General features: G+C 38.3%; 1 protein-coding gene across 1 annotated transcript; it reads right to left on the bottom strand.

The window, feature by feature from the left end:
* Positions 1-12,589: 12,589 nt before the first annotated feature.
* LOC108372068 (uncharacterized protein YBL113C-like) lies at positions 12,590-13,618 on the bottom strand. Its single transcript, XM_017627711.1, has one exon. The coding sequence runs from the start codon at positions 13,616-13,618 to the stop codon at positions 12,590-12,592; it is 1,029 nt and encodes a 342-aa protein (XP_017483200.1).
* Positions 13,619-14,622: the final 1,004 nt, after the last annotated feature.

Below are 14,622 nucleotides of genomic sequence, written 5' to 3'. Positions count from 1 at the left end.
TCTAGCCAGCATTGGAAACTTGACAACAAATCTGCATCCGAAGTTTGATCCCAGTGAAGGTTCGCTTTCTACACACTTTGCATCAATATTTTAATTCGAACGACAAAAGGCACAAGCATTACTAACGGATCGTAGATATCTGCCATCGCTTCTGTTTGGTGTCTCTTAACGATCGTCAATATTCAACATTTCCTGCCAATTCGACGCTGCGCTCATCCACGATTGTGCACCAATTTATGCCCAACACCCTAGGTTTCGTCCCGCTTTTCAGCTGGAAAAGAGGCCTTTAGTAAACTGTCGTTGGTATTCCACTTACACAAGTTGAAATTGGCAGCGCCTATTGTGCTATTCGCCATTTGAAAAAGGTCGCCAACCGATTAACGGTTCTGCAGGCTAAGTACCACATCGTCAACATAAAACGAAGCTTTTAGCTTGTCGCAGATCACGCCATATTGATCTCTATAGCTCTCTAAATGCTCTGAATGGTTTCTGCTAGTAGGACAGGACTTGAAGCTACGCCGAAGGTTATTCGGGCCACTCGATATTCGGCTATTGATGGTATCACGCTATTGACGTTGGGAGGTGACTCATACAAAAAAAACGATGGCAATCATGGTCACTTTCGGCTAGTGCGATTTTCAGAAACGCTTTCTCGATATCCGCTGTTAAAGCTATAGGATTTGAGCGAAACTTTATCAGGGTAGAAAAAAAATTCGCCAGCAAATTGTCGCCTGCGCTAAGGTGCTCATTTAGAGAAGAGAGTCCAACTTCGTTGGACGAAGCATCAAATGCTATTCGCATACACTGGTCTATGCGGCATGTAGGAGATCCTTCCACTAGAAGTTGTTCCGTCAACGGTTCAGCGATTCCGTTCTGTAATAGCTCTGTAATTCCTGCATCATACTCGTAAAGTTTGTCGCTGTTTTAGCAGGCCCGTCGTTAAGCTACGAAAACGAGAGAGATCAACTTCCTTATTATCGGCTAATGCGCCGCTACCAACACGCCATGGCAGGTTGACTACGTAGCGTCCGTTAGTTCGATTAATGCTTAATCGGATTTTTTCAATAACAGATTGATCTTCGTTTGATTGGCAGTTTGTAATACCGACCGATTCTAGTCTCCAAAAATTAGTGATATCGAAAGCTGTCCCACGCTATCGGATATATTCAGCACGCAACTGTCTACAGCTAAGTTACTACTACATCCTTGTATTGTCCAACCAAACAGTGTTTTAACCGCAACTAACTTTTCAGATATACGCTTGCTTTTGGTCGTATTAAAGTGCCAAAAAAGTCTTGACCGATTAATAAGTCAATACCATCAACAAGATTTTCACCACTTATGTTAGTATCAGCTAATTCAAGTTTTAAATATTTCAGTTTTTCACTTCTTGTTTTCGGTACCGGTAAAACACCAATACAAATTTTAGGCACAGCAATAGCTGTAATTGTCTTTGTTTTTTCCGCTGTATTGCCCTTTAATATTAAGTTGTACACTTTTGAAGTCAGTCGGCTTCCTGTGGGTATTTTCATCTCCAAAAGCTACAATTCTCATTTTTTCAATGCCGCTCGCCGATATCTTCAAGAAATTCGCTAGATTTTCACTTATGTAAGTGCGCTGGCTGCCGTTTTCCATAACCAATCTGCTTAGTCCCCGTTCGCTGTTAGTAACGTCACTAACGACCGCTTTTGCAGTTTGCAGGAATATGTTAATTTGCTCTGCCGATATGGTACTTTTTCTTCACCCCCTTTTAAAAAAATATACTTTTTCCTTCAAACCATTTTTTACTTTCTTTCATTTGAAAATTTTTCATCAAATAAGATGTCTGGGAAGTTGGCATACGGTATGACGCAAAACGACAAAAAAAAGTTGTTTTGAGTAACCTTCCAATAGTTCTAGAGTTCTTTAAAAGGAAAAAAAAGTTCTGGATATTTTGACAAAAAACAATTGTTTCAAAAATTGTGTATGCCAGATTCACGCAGCATATGACATGTGGCAGAAGGGCAAATAAAAAATTGTTCTGAGCAGCGTTTCGATAGTTCTAGAGTTCCCGAAGAGGAAACAAAAAGTTCTGCAAAATTACGGCGAAAAAAAAATTTCAAAAATGTCGAAAAATTGAATTTTTGAATTTTTGAAAAAAAAAAAAAATTAAATCTGTTCTGAGTAGCTATTCAATAGTTCTAGAGATCCTGAAAAGGAATAAAAAGTTCTGCAAAATTACGCAAAAAAAAACATTTTTCAAAAAAGTCGAAAAATTTATATTTTTGAAAAAAATATAAATTAAATCTGTTCTAAGCAGCTCTTAAAAAGCTGTAGAGGTCCTTAAAAGGAAAAAAAAGTGCTGCAAAATTACGCCGAAAACCNTATAAATTAAATCTGTTCTAAGCAGCTCTTAAAAAGTTCTAGAGGTCCTTAAAAGGAAAAAAAAGTGCTGCAAAATTACGCCGAAAACCCACTTTTTCGGAAAGTCAAATTAAAAAAAAATTAACAGTTAAAACTGTTCTGAGTAGCTTTTCAAAAGTTCTATATTTCCTGAGAAGTTCTGAGTTCTGCAAAATTACGCCGAAAAAACATTTTTTTCGGACTCCGCTGCTTGGCTTGGTGCATATGTAAGAACTCGTTTTGCATTTCAGCTTTGCTTACCAAGCAAAGTTAGCAACGAAGCTTGCATAAACCGAAATAAGAATGAGCAAGCGTGCTTCGTGTACCTACATACATTCGTAAATACATACATTCATTCATACATACTAGAGTGGTTCATAAAAACACTGGCTTAATTCCAAAACGTCAATTGCTTTGCATACGTACAAAGTATAATTTCCCATAACGCCGAACTACAAAATGTTGACAATGTATACTTTTCCAAAACGCATTCGAAAAGTTATCGAAACGCATCGCTAGAGCAATCAGCGCATCAGAAACAAAGTTGGTTCGTTCGCTTGTTTTTGGTTACCATTGGTGTTTTAAAAATGGAAAATTCAGAAAAATTGTTCATTGCTAAATTGAATATTTAAAATATGCAATGTATAAGGTTGCAATGTGTCGCAACTCTGCATTTACAAAGAGTTTGAATACCGCAGTATAACAGTTTCCAAACATTGTATTGATACGTTTTGAAAGTCAGCCACTCTTTTTGGAAATTCATAAACACTACATCAAAATATTATTATTTGTGATAAAAAAAGAGACACGTATTTTTGTGTCTAAAAAAAAAAGTTTTCTTTAGAGGTCGCGCTGGTCGGTTTTTTATAAAAACGCTGCTTTTCTTAATTTTTATATTTTCTTGACATCTTAAAATGCAGCTTAATATGTGGTTTTTACATATAATTATTCTGGTATTATTGGGGAACAACTTTAAACAAAATGATTAGATTTGTTCGAAACTCTTAACCGCCATTTGGAATTTTGAAAATCTGACATCAGATTTGTAATCAGCAACCCCAGAAACCCACTGGAAACGAGTTTCAACCCTTGATAATGTTTAAAACGTTCAGTATCAACGTTTTAATTATAGTATTTTTTTTTTTTAATTTGATCGCCATATTGGATCCGCCATATTAAATTAAAAAAAATTATCTTCAGATTCGTAATCGACGACCCCAAAAAACTCTCGTAACGGTTTGCGGACAAATCCAACCATGTTTTTTTTAATTTATCGCCATTTTGGATCCGCCATTCTAAATTTTGAAAAACTGACTTTATATTCCTAATTAGCAACCCCAGAAACCCCCTTGTAACAAGTTCCAACCCATGACAATGCGTAAATCGTTCAGTATCAACGTTTTAATTTTACTAGTCTCTTTTCGAGAGCATATTTTCGGGCACTAGGCCCATTCTAACTGTCCAAGACAGGTGTGTAATTAAGGAAATGTTCCCCAATAATACCAGAGTAATTATATGTAAAAACCACATTTTAGCTGCATTTTAATTTGTCTGAAAATAAAAAAAATGGGAACATGAGCGTTTTTATAAAAAACCTACTAGCGGGATCTCTAAGAAAACCTTTTTTTTTCAAAATAAAAAAATCGTTTCTCTTTTTTTATCACAAATAACAATAATTTGAGGTAGCGTTTATGAATATCCAAACAAAAATTTTTTTGAACCACTCTAATACATACATAGTATGTTTGTGTGGATATACATACGTATGTATGATGAAACAAACGGACTTCGATGATATACTGATGGACAAATGTATCTACCCTGCAGTACGGGGGAGTGACTACAGGACTGCTGAATCGGCAGCTCTCTGATAAACACTGTCAATTACCGACCGACTACATGCAGTGTATTTCATCGATTACTTTTACAAGGCAATGTCCTAGGCGGTAGTCACCATCGGCTCTCTCTGCACTACCGGGAGTTACCAAAGTAGTCACTTGCGTGATTTATGGGCGCCCTCTGTTGTAGTTTTTCGCTATTCTGCTTACGACTGGTTCGACTCTGCACTACCATGTGCACTACCACGGGTTAATAGAGTAGCTACTTACCTAGGAGTCGGTGCAGTAGCGGTTCAAAAGTAGCGATTGACTCCAGCAGTACTGGAGGGTATGTACAGTACTTATGGACAGCAAAGTTGCATGTATAAACATTAGGGTGGTCCTTAAATATTTGAAGCACATTTTTACATCAGATTTCCTAAACCTCAACCCCTACATCGATGCTAATATAGCCAAAGTTATCACATATAAATTTTTGGTCCCAATCGGAGAAGGTTTAGGCGTGTCGCACAGGGGTCAAAGTTCAGATTCCTCTATTGAGACGAGAAAAATTAAAATAATTTTTTTTTCATTAAAATTAAAATTAATTTTTTTTTTATCTAATACCCAAAATCTATACTATTTACTAAAGTTGAAGATATCACATGTAATTTTGGTACTGGAGGCGCAGATATCACATACAAATTTTGGTAGCGATTGGAGTCGGTTATGGCGTGTCCCATAGGGGTCAAAGTGAAGACTGAAAAAATTAAAATTAAAAAAAAAAAAAATTTAAAATTCATAATATATTATATGTATTAATGGCGTAATTTTTGTACGACGAGAGAGGACTGTACTTCTCAATTGCCTACTGATGTAGTACCTCATAAAAAATTTAACCTTAATTCATTCATATTCATTTATTTTGCAACATAATTAAACACTAAATTACAAATGGTTACGATAAAGTTTGCTTTGTAGTGTTAGTGTATTTTTCTCTATAGTTGTCATTTGNCAAAATTTAACCTTAATTCATTCATATTCATTTATTTTGCAACATAATTAAACACTAAATTACAAATGGTTACGCTAAAGTTTGCTTTGTAGTGTTAGTGTATTTTTCTCTATAGTTGTCATTTGNTAATTTTTGTACGACGAGAGAGGACTGTACTTCTCAATTGCCTACTGATGTAGTACCTCATACAAAATTTAACCTTAATTCATTCATATTCATTTATTTTGCAACATAATTAAACACTAAATTACAAATGGTTACGCTAAAGTTTGCTTTGTAGTGTTAGTGTATTTTTCTCTATAGTTGTCATTTGCCGAGGGCGAATTTAATCTTCCGTAAAATGAAGAGGCGACGTTTACGGTGTAGCACAGAAATGTGATGGATACAAAGATGGAGATATTTATATCTAAAAGGCGAATACATACATATATATGGTTAATAAATCACAAATTACATTTATAAAAGTTTACTCACCGCAGTTTTATCGCCCTCCATCTTCAGCAAATGACAAAATTCTAGTGATGGCAATCGCAAATCGAAATGAAGTTAAAGTAATAAAAGGACTGAAGTAGTAGGAGCGAAAAAATGGGTGAGTTCACAAAGGTACACAATAAAGTCGAATGGGTGAATTCACAATTCAATGATCATTTTATTACATCCCCCACCCCGTGGAATGCTCCGTTCCACAATTACGTACGTCTAAAATAGCCAATTTGGATGCAGGACGTCGCAGTACACCACTGATAGTACGACGTCGGCACTGCGAACCTCCCCATCAGTTCCTTGATATATTTGCACCACTCTGCCACAACACCAATTCCTTCTTGGAGTGCTTGCCTCGCATATAAGCACCAAGTCCCCAANCCTACGTCTAAAATAGCCAATTTGCAGGACGTCGCAGTACACCACTGATAGTACGACGTCGGCACTGCGAACCTCCCCATCAGTTCCTTGATATATTTGCACCACTCTGCCACAACACCAATTCCTTCTTGGAGTGCTTGCCTCGCATATAAGCACCAAGTCCCCAATCTGTCTCGGCGACACCACTTAACCCTTCGCGTTAACGTTGGCAGATATTCCGCTATCCAGCGTTTCCAAAAACGATCTCTGTACTGGCGCGACAATCGCCACTGTTTACGAAGAGCACATAATTTCTTGAGAGGATCCTCTACACTTGTAGTGTAAGCCGTATTCGCCGAGCCCAGCAACAAATGATTAGGTGTCAATAGTTCTTCCTGATCGCTGCTTATAGGAATATGGGTGAGTGGCCTAGAGTTAACGACGTTCTCAATTTCAATTAACACACTTATCAGTGTATGTTCTTTAGGAGCTTCTTCTTTCAGAGTGTGCCACAGCGCCCGCTTAACGCACTGCCCCATCCGTTCCCATGCTCCGCCTTCTGATGGATTACTCGGCCAATTAAATATCCACTCAACTCCCTTCGACGACAGCTCCTCCTGGATCTTCTCACAATCAAAAACTTCGGTGAACTTCTTAGCTTCCTTGTCTGCTCCAATGAAGTTTGTGCCGTTGTCAGAACGCAAACGCGCGGGTACTCCTCGTCTGTTGATAAAGTTGCGGATACATAGTGTACAAGCGTCAGTCGAGAGATCCTGCGCCAATTCCAAATGAATGGCCCGCACCGTGAGGCAGGTAAATAAGGCAACCCATCGCTTCTCTGTTCGTCGGCCTATCGAAACGTTGATCGGCCCGAAATAATCAAGGCCAGTAAAAGTAAACGGGCGGACATATGGTGTCAGGCGGTCCTGCGGCAGTGATCCCATTAATGGTGCAACAGGCTTTGTTTTTGAAATTTTACACATACCAGAGTTAGCAATAACGGAACGCAGTACTTGGCGAAGGCGCGGAATCCAAAATGTACGACGAATCTCAGTGATGGTCGCTTCGACGTTTTGATGAAACATCTTGCTGTGATTGTAGGCAACTATCAACTCCGTAACCAAATGACAGGCTGGAAGAATAATCGGACGTTTGGTATAATACGGAAGACAAGTTGCAGCATCAATCCTTCCCACAGTGGTTCCTTTTTGGGTTCTGCGTAGCTAAATTCTGTAACTTTCTTATTTATCATCAGATTGTGTGGAAATTTGGAGGGAACATTACTGAGTATATATAATAGTTATTTGCGAAAAATTAAGTCGATATTTTAATTATTTTTGAAGTTATTAAAGTTTAAAAATGATTTTTTTTTTATTTTTACTTCCAAGTAATACTTCTTTTATTTTTTATATGGGTATTTCCAGGAGGGCGGACAGTCGAAATTTTTTGGTTTTTTTAAGATATCTCAAAAAGTAAAAACATTTATAGATCATGTTTATATCCAACTTTGTAGGTTTGGTGAAGTACTACAATACTGCGTTTTAAAAAAAATAGTTTTAGCCGCTGTATTGATAAAAGGATTAAACAAACATGCGTTCGGACACACATTTTTCCAATATTTTTTTGTATGTTGACAATATTAAACAGTGTCTTTTTCTTAATATATTTCTCAATAATATGTATTGAGATTTCGTAAACTGCATTTCAATATAAACACTCAAAGCTTCATCATTGTCGAAAGGAATGGAACATTCTTCCTCATTGAGCATTTTAATAATTTGTCCTTTTTTTCTCTGCTAGTCGATCTTAATATATGCACTGCGCAAGTGATCAAGACCTGTTTTTATTTAATCAAAGCCGTGTTTTTCTTTTTCTTCGTCAGATTTGAAGCTTCTTCGAAAGATGTAGATGGTCGCCCTCTTTTCACTGAAGACGAAGAACATGCCTGAGAATCAGGGACTTCTACGCAAAATTCCTCATTCATCCAATCCTCATATCTTTTTAGGAAAAACGTTTTATTTCGATTGCACTTATTCCAACGTGTATTGAAACATTTTTTTCGCATATATTAAATTTACCCTCTATGTAAATTCTTATTGCAGAATCACTTGTATTGTTATTTATGTAAGACAAAATTAAATCTTTTTTTTTTTACACTTAAATTCTTCCATTATTAATAACTCTTGTTACACCAATATTTCAAATTATACAACTCACAAGAAACGTTTCATACAGATAAAATGTGACTATGAAGAATTTAGTTGCAGTTCTGTTATTTTTTGCAACAAATATAACATTGTTCTAAAAATAAACATTGAAGTCATCGGCTTCAGAGCGCGTAATAGGAAAGTAAATCTCCGAAAAATAGAATAATGCGCAGCTGCCATTACGAAACAACAACAACCACATTGGCGGTGTAATCTTCTCTGACATACTCTCATTTTGACTAACAACAAAAACTGATCAAAATAACTCGCTTTAAGTGCATTCGCACCTACAACATAAGGAACAATAGATCAATAACCACATAGCACAAATATAAAGCATATACTTTATTACATGCATGATGGCTTAGCAAATAAGACTCTGGTGATTCAAAAAGCAGTTGCGGGTTCGAATCCCACCAAAGGCATTTTTTTTTTTTTAATATTATTTACACAATAATTCTTTATGATAATATTTGACATTTTAACAAAAATATAAAAAACTAATTTTGTTTAATTTTATTGGAAAAACTCAAAAAAATTCATATTCCAAAATATAGTGGTTAAAGTATTTTGTAAATATTTTGCAGGCTAGCAGGTATTAGCAGCTAAAATTTTTAGGACGGATAAGTGAGATACATAGCAATTTACCTGTGCTAATATCTAAGTGGCGGGGAGTGGCGGCAAAACTGTAGTTCCACTTTAAAATCAAATTCTTCAAATTTTAAGATTGATCGAAAAATTAGTTGGATTTTTTTTTTTTTTAAACAACTTTAATAAAAAATGAACACTGTGGTATTTGCAATAAAATTATCTTTTTATAGAGGTATCATACGTATGTATGACTTTTATACTCTTATAGTTGTACAACTTCAAACTTTTAGGTGTTATAACTCAACTTTTTTGATTATACATATATNATACAACTTCAAACTTTTAGGTGTTATAACTCAACTTTTTTGATTATAATACATATATAGTAACTTTATGCAAAGATATTTCCTAAAGAAAAATAAAACCTATTGATAAATGTAGAAAAATATGTAAATTTGGACACATTTTTATTAAAAAAACACAAAAAACAGTATATGTCAAACACGTCAAATTTTGAATTTATCTACGCTCTTACACTAGCAGGAACCATTGTGCTTCCGTAGACTCTCAGCACCCCATCTTCGTCAGCATAAGGACAGAGTTGATATAACTCGCTGTCCCGCGTGATTGTTTGTTTTTCAGCAATACTTTTTAACTCGGCGGCATAAATTTCCTTTTGGACCAAACGACACAATGTTATCTGCGCCTTCTCGATTTCCTCTGCTATTAACCCATACGCTTGCTGGTCTGTTTTCTGCATTCTGCATCGTGAAATAAATCTGAGAATCCAGGCGATTGTACGTCCAAGTTTATTAAAAGATGAAAAACGACTAAAATCAATTAACGCATTACGCGCGGCTATCAATACAAATTTCGGCTTAATCTCCTCGTCATCGGCTCCCTTTGCTACTGTTTTCCCAACGGCGTCAGCGTCAGGCCAATGCCCTTGTAAGCCTTTTAGGAATGTCGGCCCACTGAACCAGCGCGATGTCGGCGAAATGTCTATTGGACACTTGGAGCGCGTAGCTTCGTCGGCAACATTGGTGGACGTAGGCACCCATCTCCAGTTGCTTGGTTTTGATCCATCAAGAATCTCCGCAATCCTATGAGCGACGAAGGGCTTGTATCGGCGATTCTCGCATTTATACAATTTAAAACGGTGCTTGAATCGCTCCATAGGAAACAGTCGTTAATTTTAAAGGAATGTTCATTGAAAATCGTTTTCATCAGCCTTATTCCTAGAACAGCTGCTTGTAGTTCAAGGGGCGGAATTATTAGCGGCTTTAATGGAGCAGTTCTAGTTTTAGCGCATACAAATGTTACTCTTATCATGTCACAAGCAGTAACGTATCTCTAGTAAGCTACCGCTGCGAATGCGTCCTCGCTTGCATCCATAAATACGTGCAGTTGTAATTGCTTCACAGGTTTACTATCAAAATAATGGCGCGGAATTCTGCATTNGCTTCACAGGTTTACTATCAAAATAATGGCGCGGAATTCTACATTGTTCTACGTTGGGGATTTGCTGTCGGAACCTCTCCCATGCTGAGTTGACTTCAACCGGGATGACTTCATCTCATCTGATTTTATGTCTCCAAACTTCCTTTAATAGTAACTTGGCACTGATCGTGAAGTGGCACAAAACCCCTATGGGATCGAGTATAGACATGACTATGCTAAGAAGCTCCCTTTTTGTTGGGCATCTTGAGCCATCCAAGACAGTCTTATCGGTATAATTAAACTTTACCTTGAAATTAAAATCGTCACTGCTAGGTCGCCAGTACATCCCTAAAACCTTTTCAGACGCAAAGGTTTCTTTACTTTTGATATCCAATGCGAATTTTTCACCTCCTAATGATTTCGATACATCGGGCGAGTTAGATGCGAAATGACGTAATATGAATCCAGCGTGTTTATGGATATCACACACCTGCTTAGTGACGTTGATAGCTTCAGCAACGGACTCAAAACTGTCAACGAAATCGTCCACATAGTGGTACTCAAGTATGGCTTTAACTGCTCGTAAGTTATCGGCTTGGCGGTGTTTCAAGGCGCTCACCGTCTTCACATGCTGCGCTACACATGGTGAGCAGGCTGCTCCAAATGTCATCGCTACCATCTCGTAAACGTCAGGCGGCTTTGTATCGTCTCCTCCTCGTCATAGGAATCGCTGAGCATATCGATCGTTGGGCTGAACCACTACCTGTTGGAACATTTCCACTATATCACCGCAGACCGCCACAGGACCCTCTCGAAAATGGAACAGTATTGCAGCAAGCGGACGGTAATCCTGCGGTCCTTTTAGAAGGTGCGAGTTAAGTGATGTTCCATTCGAAAAAGCTGCTGCATCAAAGACGAGACGCAATTTCGCCGGTTTGTTTGGGTTGACGACCACGAAGTGTGGTAGGTACCAAATCCTTGGATTGTACGTGGTGATTTCGTCAGCAAGCAGCTTGCGAGCGTAGCCCTTTTTAACATAACCGTCAATGATTGCACTATACGCTGTGGCGAACTCCTTATTAGGTTTCATTTTTCGCTCAATACCAATTAACCGCTTAAGAGCCATTGCATAACTTTCAGGCAGCACAGTATCGTCTGATCTCCATAGCAAACCTGCTTGAAATTTCCCGTTGATCTGCAAAGTGGTAGCTTCCAAAATTTCCTTCGCACGTATGTCCTCAGCTAAGTATTGGCGGCACCGCTTTCACTCCAAAGTTTTCTGTTTGAAAATAGTCAGAAACAATATCGTGAAGCTCCAACTCCCCTGGCGCATGTAGCATCAAACATGTAGCATTTGAATTAGATCCTGTATTAATCTGTCCGAAAATTACCCAACCAAGCTCAGTATTTGCTGCGTATGGGCCGTTCCCTCTAATGCCCATGGTCTCAGTAGGTAACCCGAGATGACAGTGATCTAAACCTATAAGAAGCTTCGGTTTAATATCGGAGTAAAACGACGGGGTGAACTTGCTATCAAGCTTCAAGCTCTGCAAGTCTTTTTCTGACAAAGTTTGCGTAGGTAGGTTAAGATTGTTTACTCCGTGAATGTTGCGTAGCTTATGCCTCTTTCTTAATCCACGTCCGTTTACGTAGAGATCAACCAAAACTGTGGGCTCCTGAATCGGTTTACCCCCGAACCATTGTATGTCAAGCTGCTTTCGTTGACCACTGACACCCAACTCCTCCAACACGTCTCTGTCGACCATTGTCACCAACTTCATCTAATAATGCGTATACATCTATACTTATAGCTGGCCCATGGAGGGTCACAGCCACTACACGAAAAAGTAATTTATTTCTGGGATTATTGTTGGCTTTGCAACTTAGAACTGCCTCATTTGATGAATTGGAAGTCTGGGTTGTACAATTTGTTGTGAGGCTACCTGTTTCGCTCGTGCTCATATTCTGCTGTTCGTGTAAAAGTTTATTATGCTTCCCTCCGCAACCATTTATCGCGCACGGTTTTCGTTTGTGACAATCTCGGGTAGAGTGACCATAGTTCAAACAACTAAAACAAAGTCGATGTCGTCTGACCATAGACCAACGATCTGCTAAGCTCGCATCTAAAAATCGCTTGCACTCAAATGTTTTATGCTTTGCGCTACATACTGAACACTTAAGGGTACTTGTGACGTTGAATTTCAGCGACATGGAAAACTGGTCGACGTCGAGGTTCTCGTGGCTCATTATCTAGCGCAACAGAAATTAAGGCGGCGATTTCTGAAAGCCAGTCACTAAAATGTTGAATGTTTGGATATATATAAACGCTCGTTATTTTCAAAATGTGAATTACCATAGGCGGCAGTCGACTCGACGTAAGCTGTGTAAAATATTGGCCAGTCTTCCGGCTGACCAGAAAACTCCGGAAGATCAATCAGTTTTCTATGTGCGATTGTAGAACCAAAAACGTTTATTTGATTATTTGCTGCTCTTTGCAGTTGTATAGCAGAATCTACCGAATTAGGAGTTGGCGAACTGGCATAAGGTGACGCGCGATTATTTAAACTTGGAGCAAATGTCGTTGGATGCGTGTACACTGGTTCCGTAAACATATTTTGTTGCAAGGCGTTAGGCGACATGTTGCTATCATGTTGCTGTATATGCGCAACGGTATTCACTTGGCTCGAAATTGTTGTTGTTGGCCTGGCGCAACTTTCGATGGTCTGTGTAACTGGAGCAGCCGAAAAAACGTTATTTTGCCTAGCTGTTAATTTCCTATCTTTTCCCAACTCTGATTTTGCTAACCTAACTTCTGCTTCTTTAAGTTGGCGCTGTAAAACTTCTATTTGGTTCTGCATACAAATAAGAATGCTTTCTACCGAATGCGACTGTACTGTTGGAGAAGCTGATCCTGGATTGGCGCCGCTAACTTCGGCAGGTGGCACTGTGGAAAGGGCAATTGATCTACCGGCGACGCTACTACCGTTTGTGGAACAAGCATTTGATTCCACGTGAGCTTTACGTGTTTGCTGAGCAGGCAAATTTTGTTGCACGGAATTGGGCTGTGCAGGATTGTTCAGCAACTCTATGCGTGGTGTTTTCGTGGTGGTGGCAGAGGGCATATGCAAAGTATGTACAAGGCTTACCTGTGGGGTTGATGACTGGTGTTGCGACGGGGCAGCGACAGAGGCAGAAGAGCTGCTCATGGCTATTGTGGTGGTACCCGATGACTTTGCGGCGGTTGCAGATGCGTTGGAAGGAGTAGATTTAGTTTCCGTCGACGAGGCGGCAACTTCGTTTCCTGGTGCACTCGTGTTTGGCATATTTCTGGGACTCCGGCGTGGTGGAGTGCCCATTCGCCTCACTTTGAAACAGATCCTTTAATCGCTGAACAAAAACGAAAAGGCGCAAAATGGCGCGCTTCGACAGTCTCTTTAGGCTTTGGCACAAAAAACGGCAATTACAAAATGGCGGCAAATTCGCGGAATTATAAGATTGCGAAATAAAATTGTCATTTGCCGAGGGCTCCCGAATTTAATCTTCCGTAAAATGAAAAGGCGACGTTTACGGTTTAGCACAGAAATGTGATGGATACAAAAATGGAGATATTTATTTCTAAAAGGCGAATACTTACATATATGTGGTTAATAAATCACAAATTACATTTATAAAAGTTTACTCACCGCAGTTTTCTCGCCCTCCTTCTTCAGCAAATGACAAAATTCTAGTGATGGCAATCGCAAATCGAAATGAAGTTAAAGTAATAAAAGGACTGAAGAAGTAGGAGCGAGAAAATGGGTGAGTTCACAAAGGTACGCAATAAAGTCGAATGGGTGAGTTCACAGATGTACACAATAAAGTCGAATGGGTGAATTCACAATCAATGATCATTTTATTACAATAGTATTTAACAACTTGTAATATGTGTTGTTTATCCTCCTCAGTTTTGGACAAAATCCTATTGTACTCTTCTACAAGTTTAACTCCTCTCTCTGCCGTGTCATTTACCACTTTTAAATGCTTTATCCTATTAACAACTGTTATATAACTTCCATTTATTGCCCAACAGTTAAGGTTTGTATAAATAAACTTTTTTTTATTGAAAACCGATCAAAAAATGCTAAACTCCTTTTATTTATAAAGTGATCTTCATAATTACTTAATACTTTTTCTTTACTCCCTTTAAAAAAAAATAAACTTTTTTCCTTCAAAGTAATCGTCTTTCCTAAAGCTGAAACCATGATACAAATATTTAAAGGTAAAACCGCTCGCTCAAGTCGTCGGCCATAATATATTTTTTGAAGCTTGTCTACTTTATAAAATTGAA

This window comes from Rhagoletis zephyria, unplaced genomic scaffold, assembly GCF_001687245.7.
Source record: "Rhagoletis zephyria isolate East Lansing unplaced genomic scaffold, Rhagoletis_zephyria_1.1 Rzeph_scaffold_05415, whole genome shotgun sequence".
Lineage (NCBI taxonomy): Eukaryota > Metazoa > Arthropoda > Insecta > Diptera > Tephritidae > Rhagoletis > Rhagoletis zephyria.
This window is presented reverse-complemented; position numbering and strand designations above follow the sequence as displayed.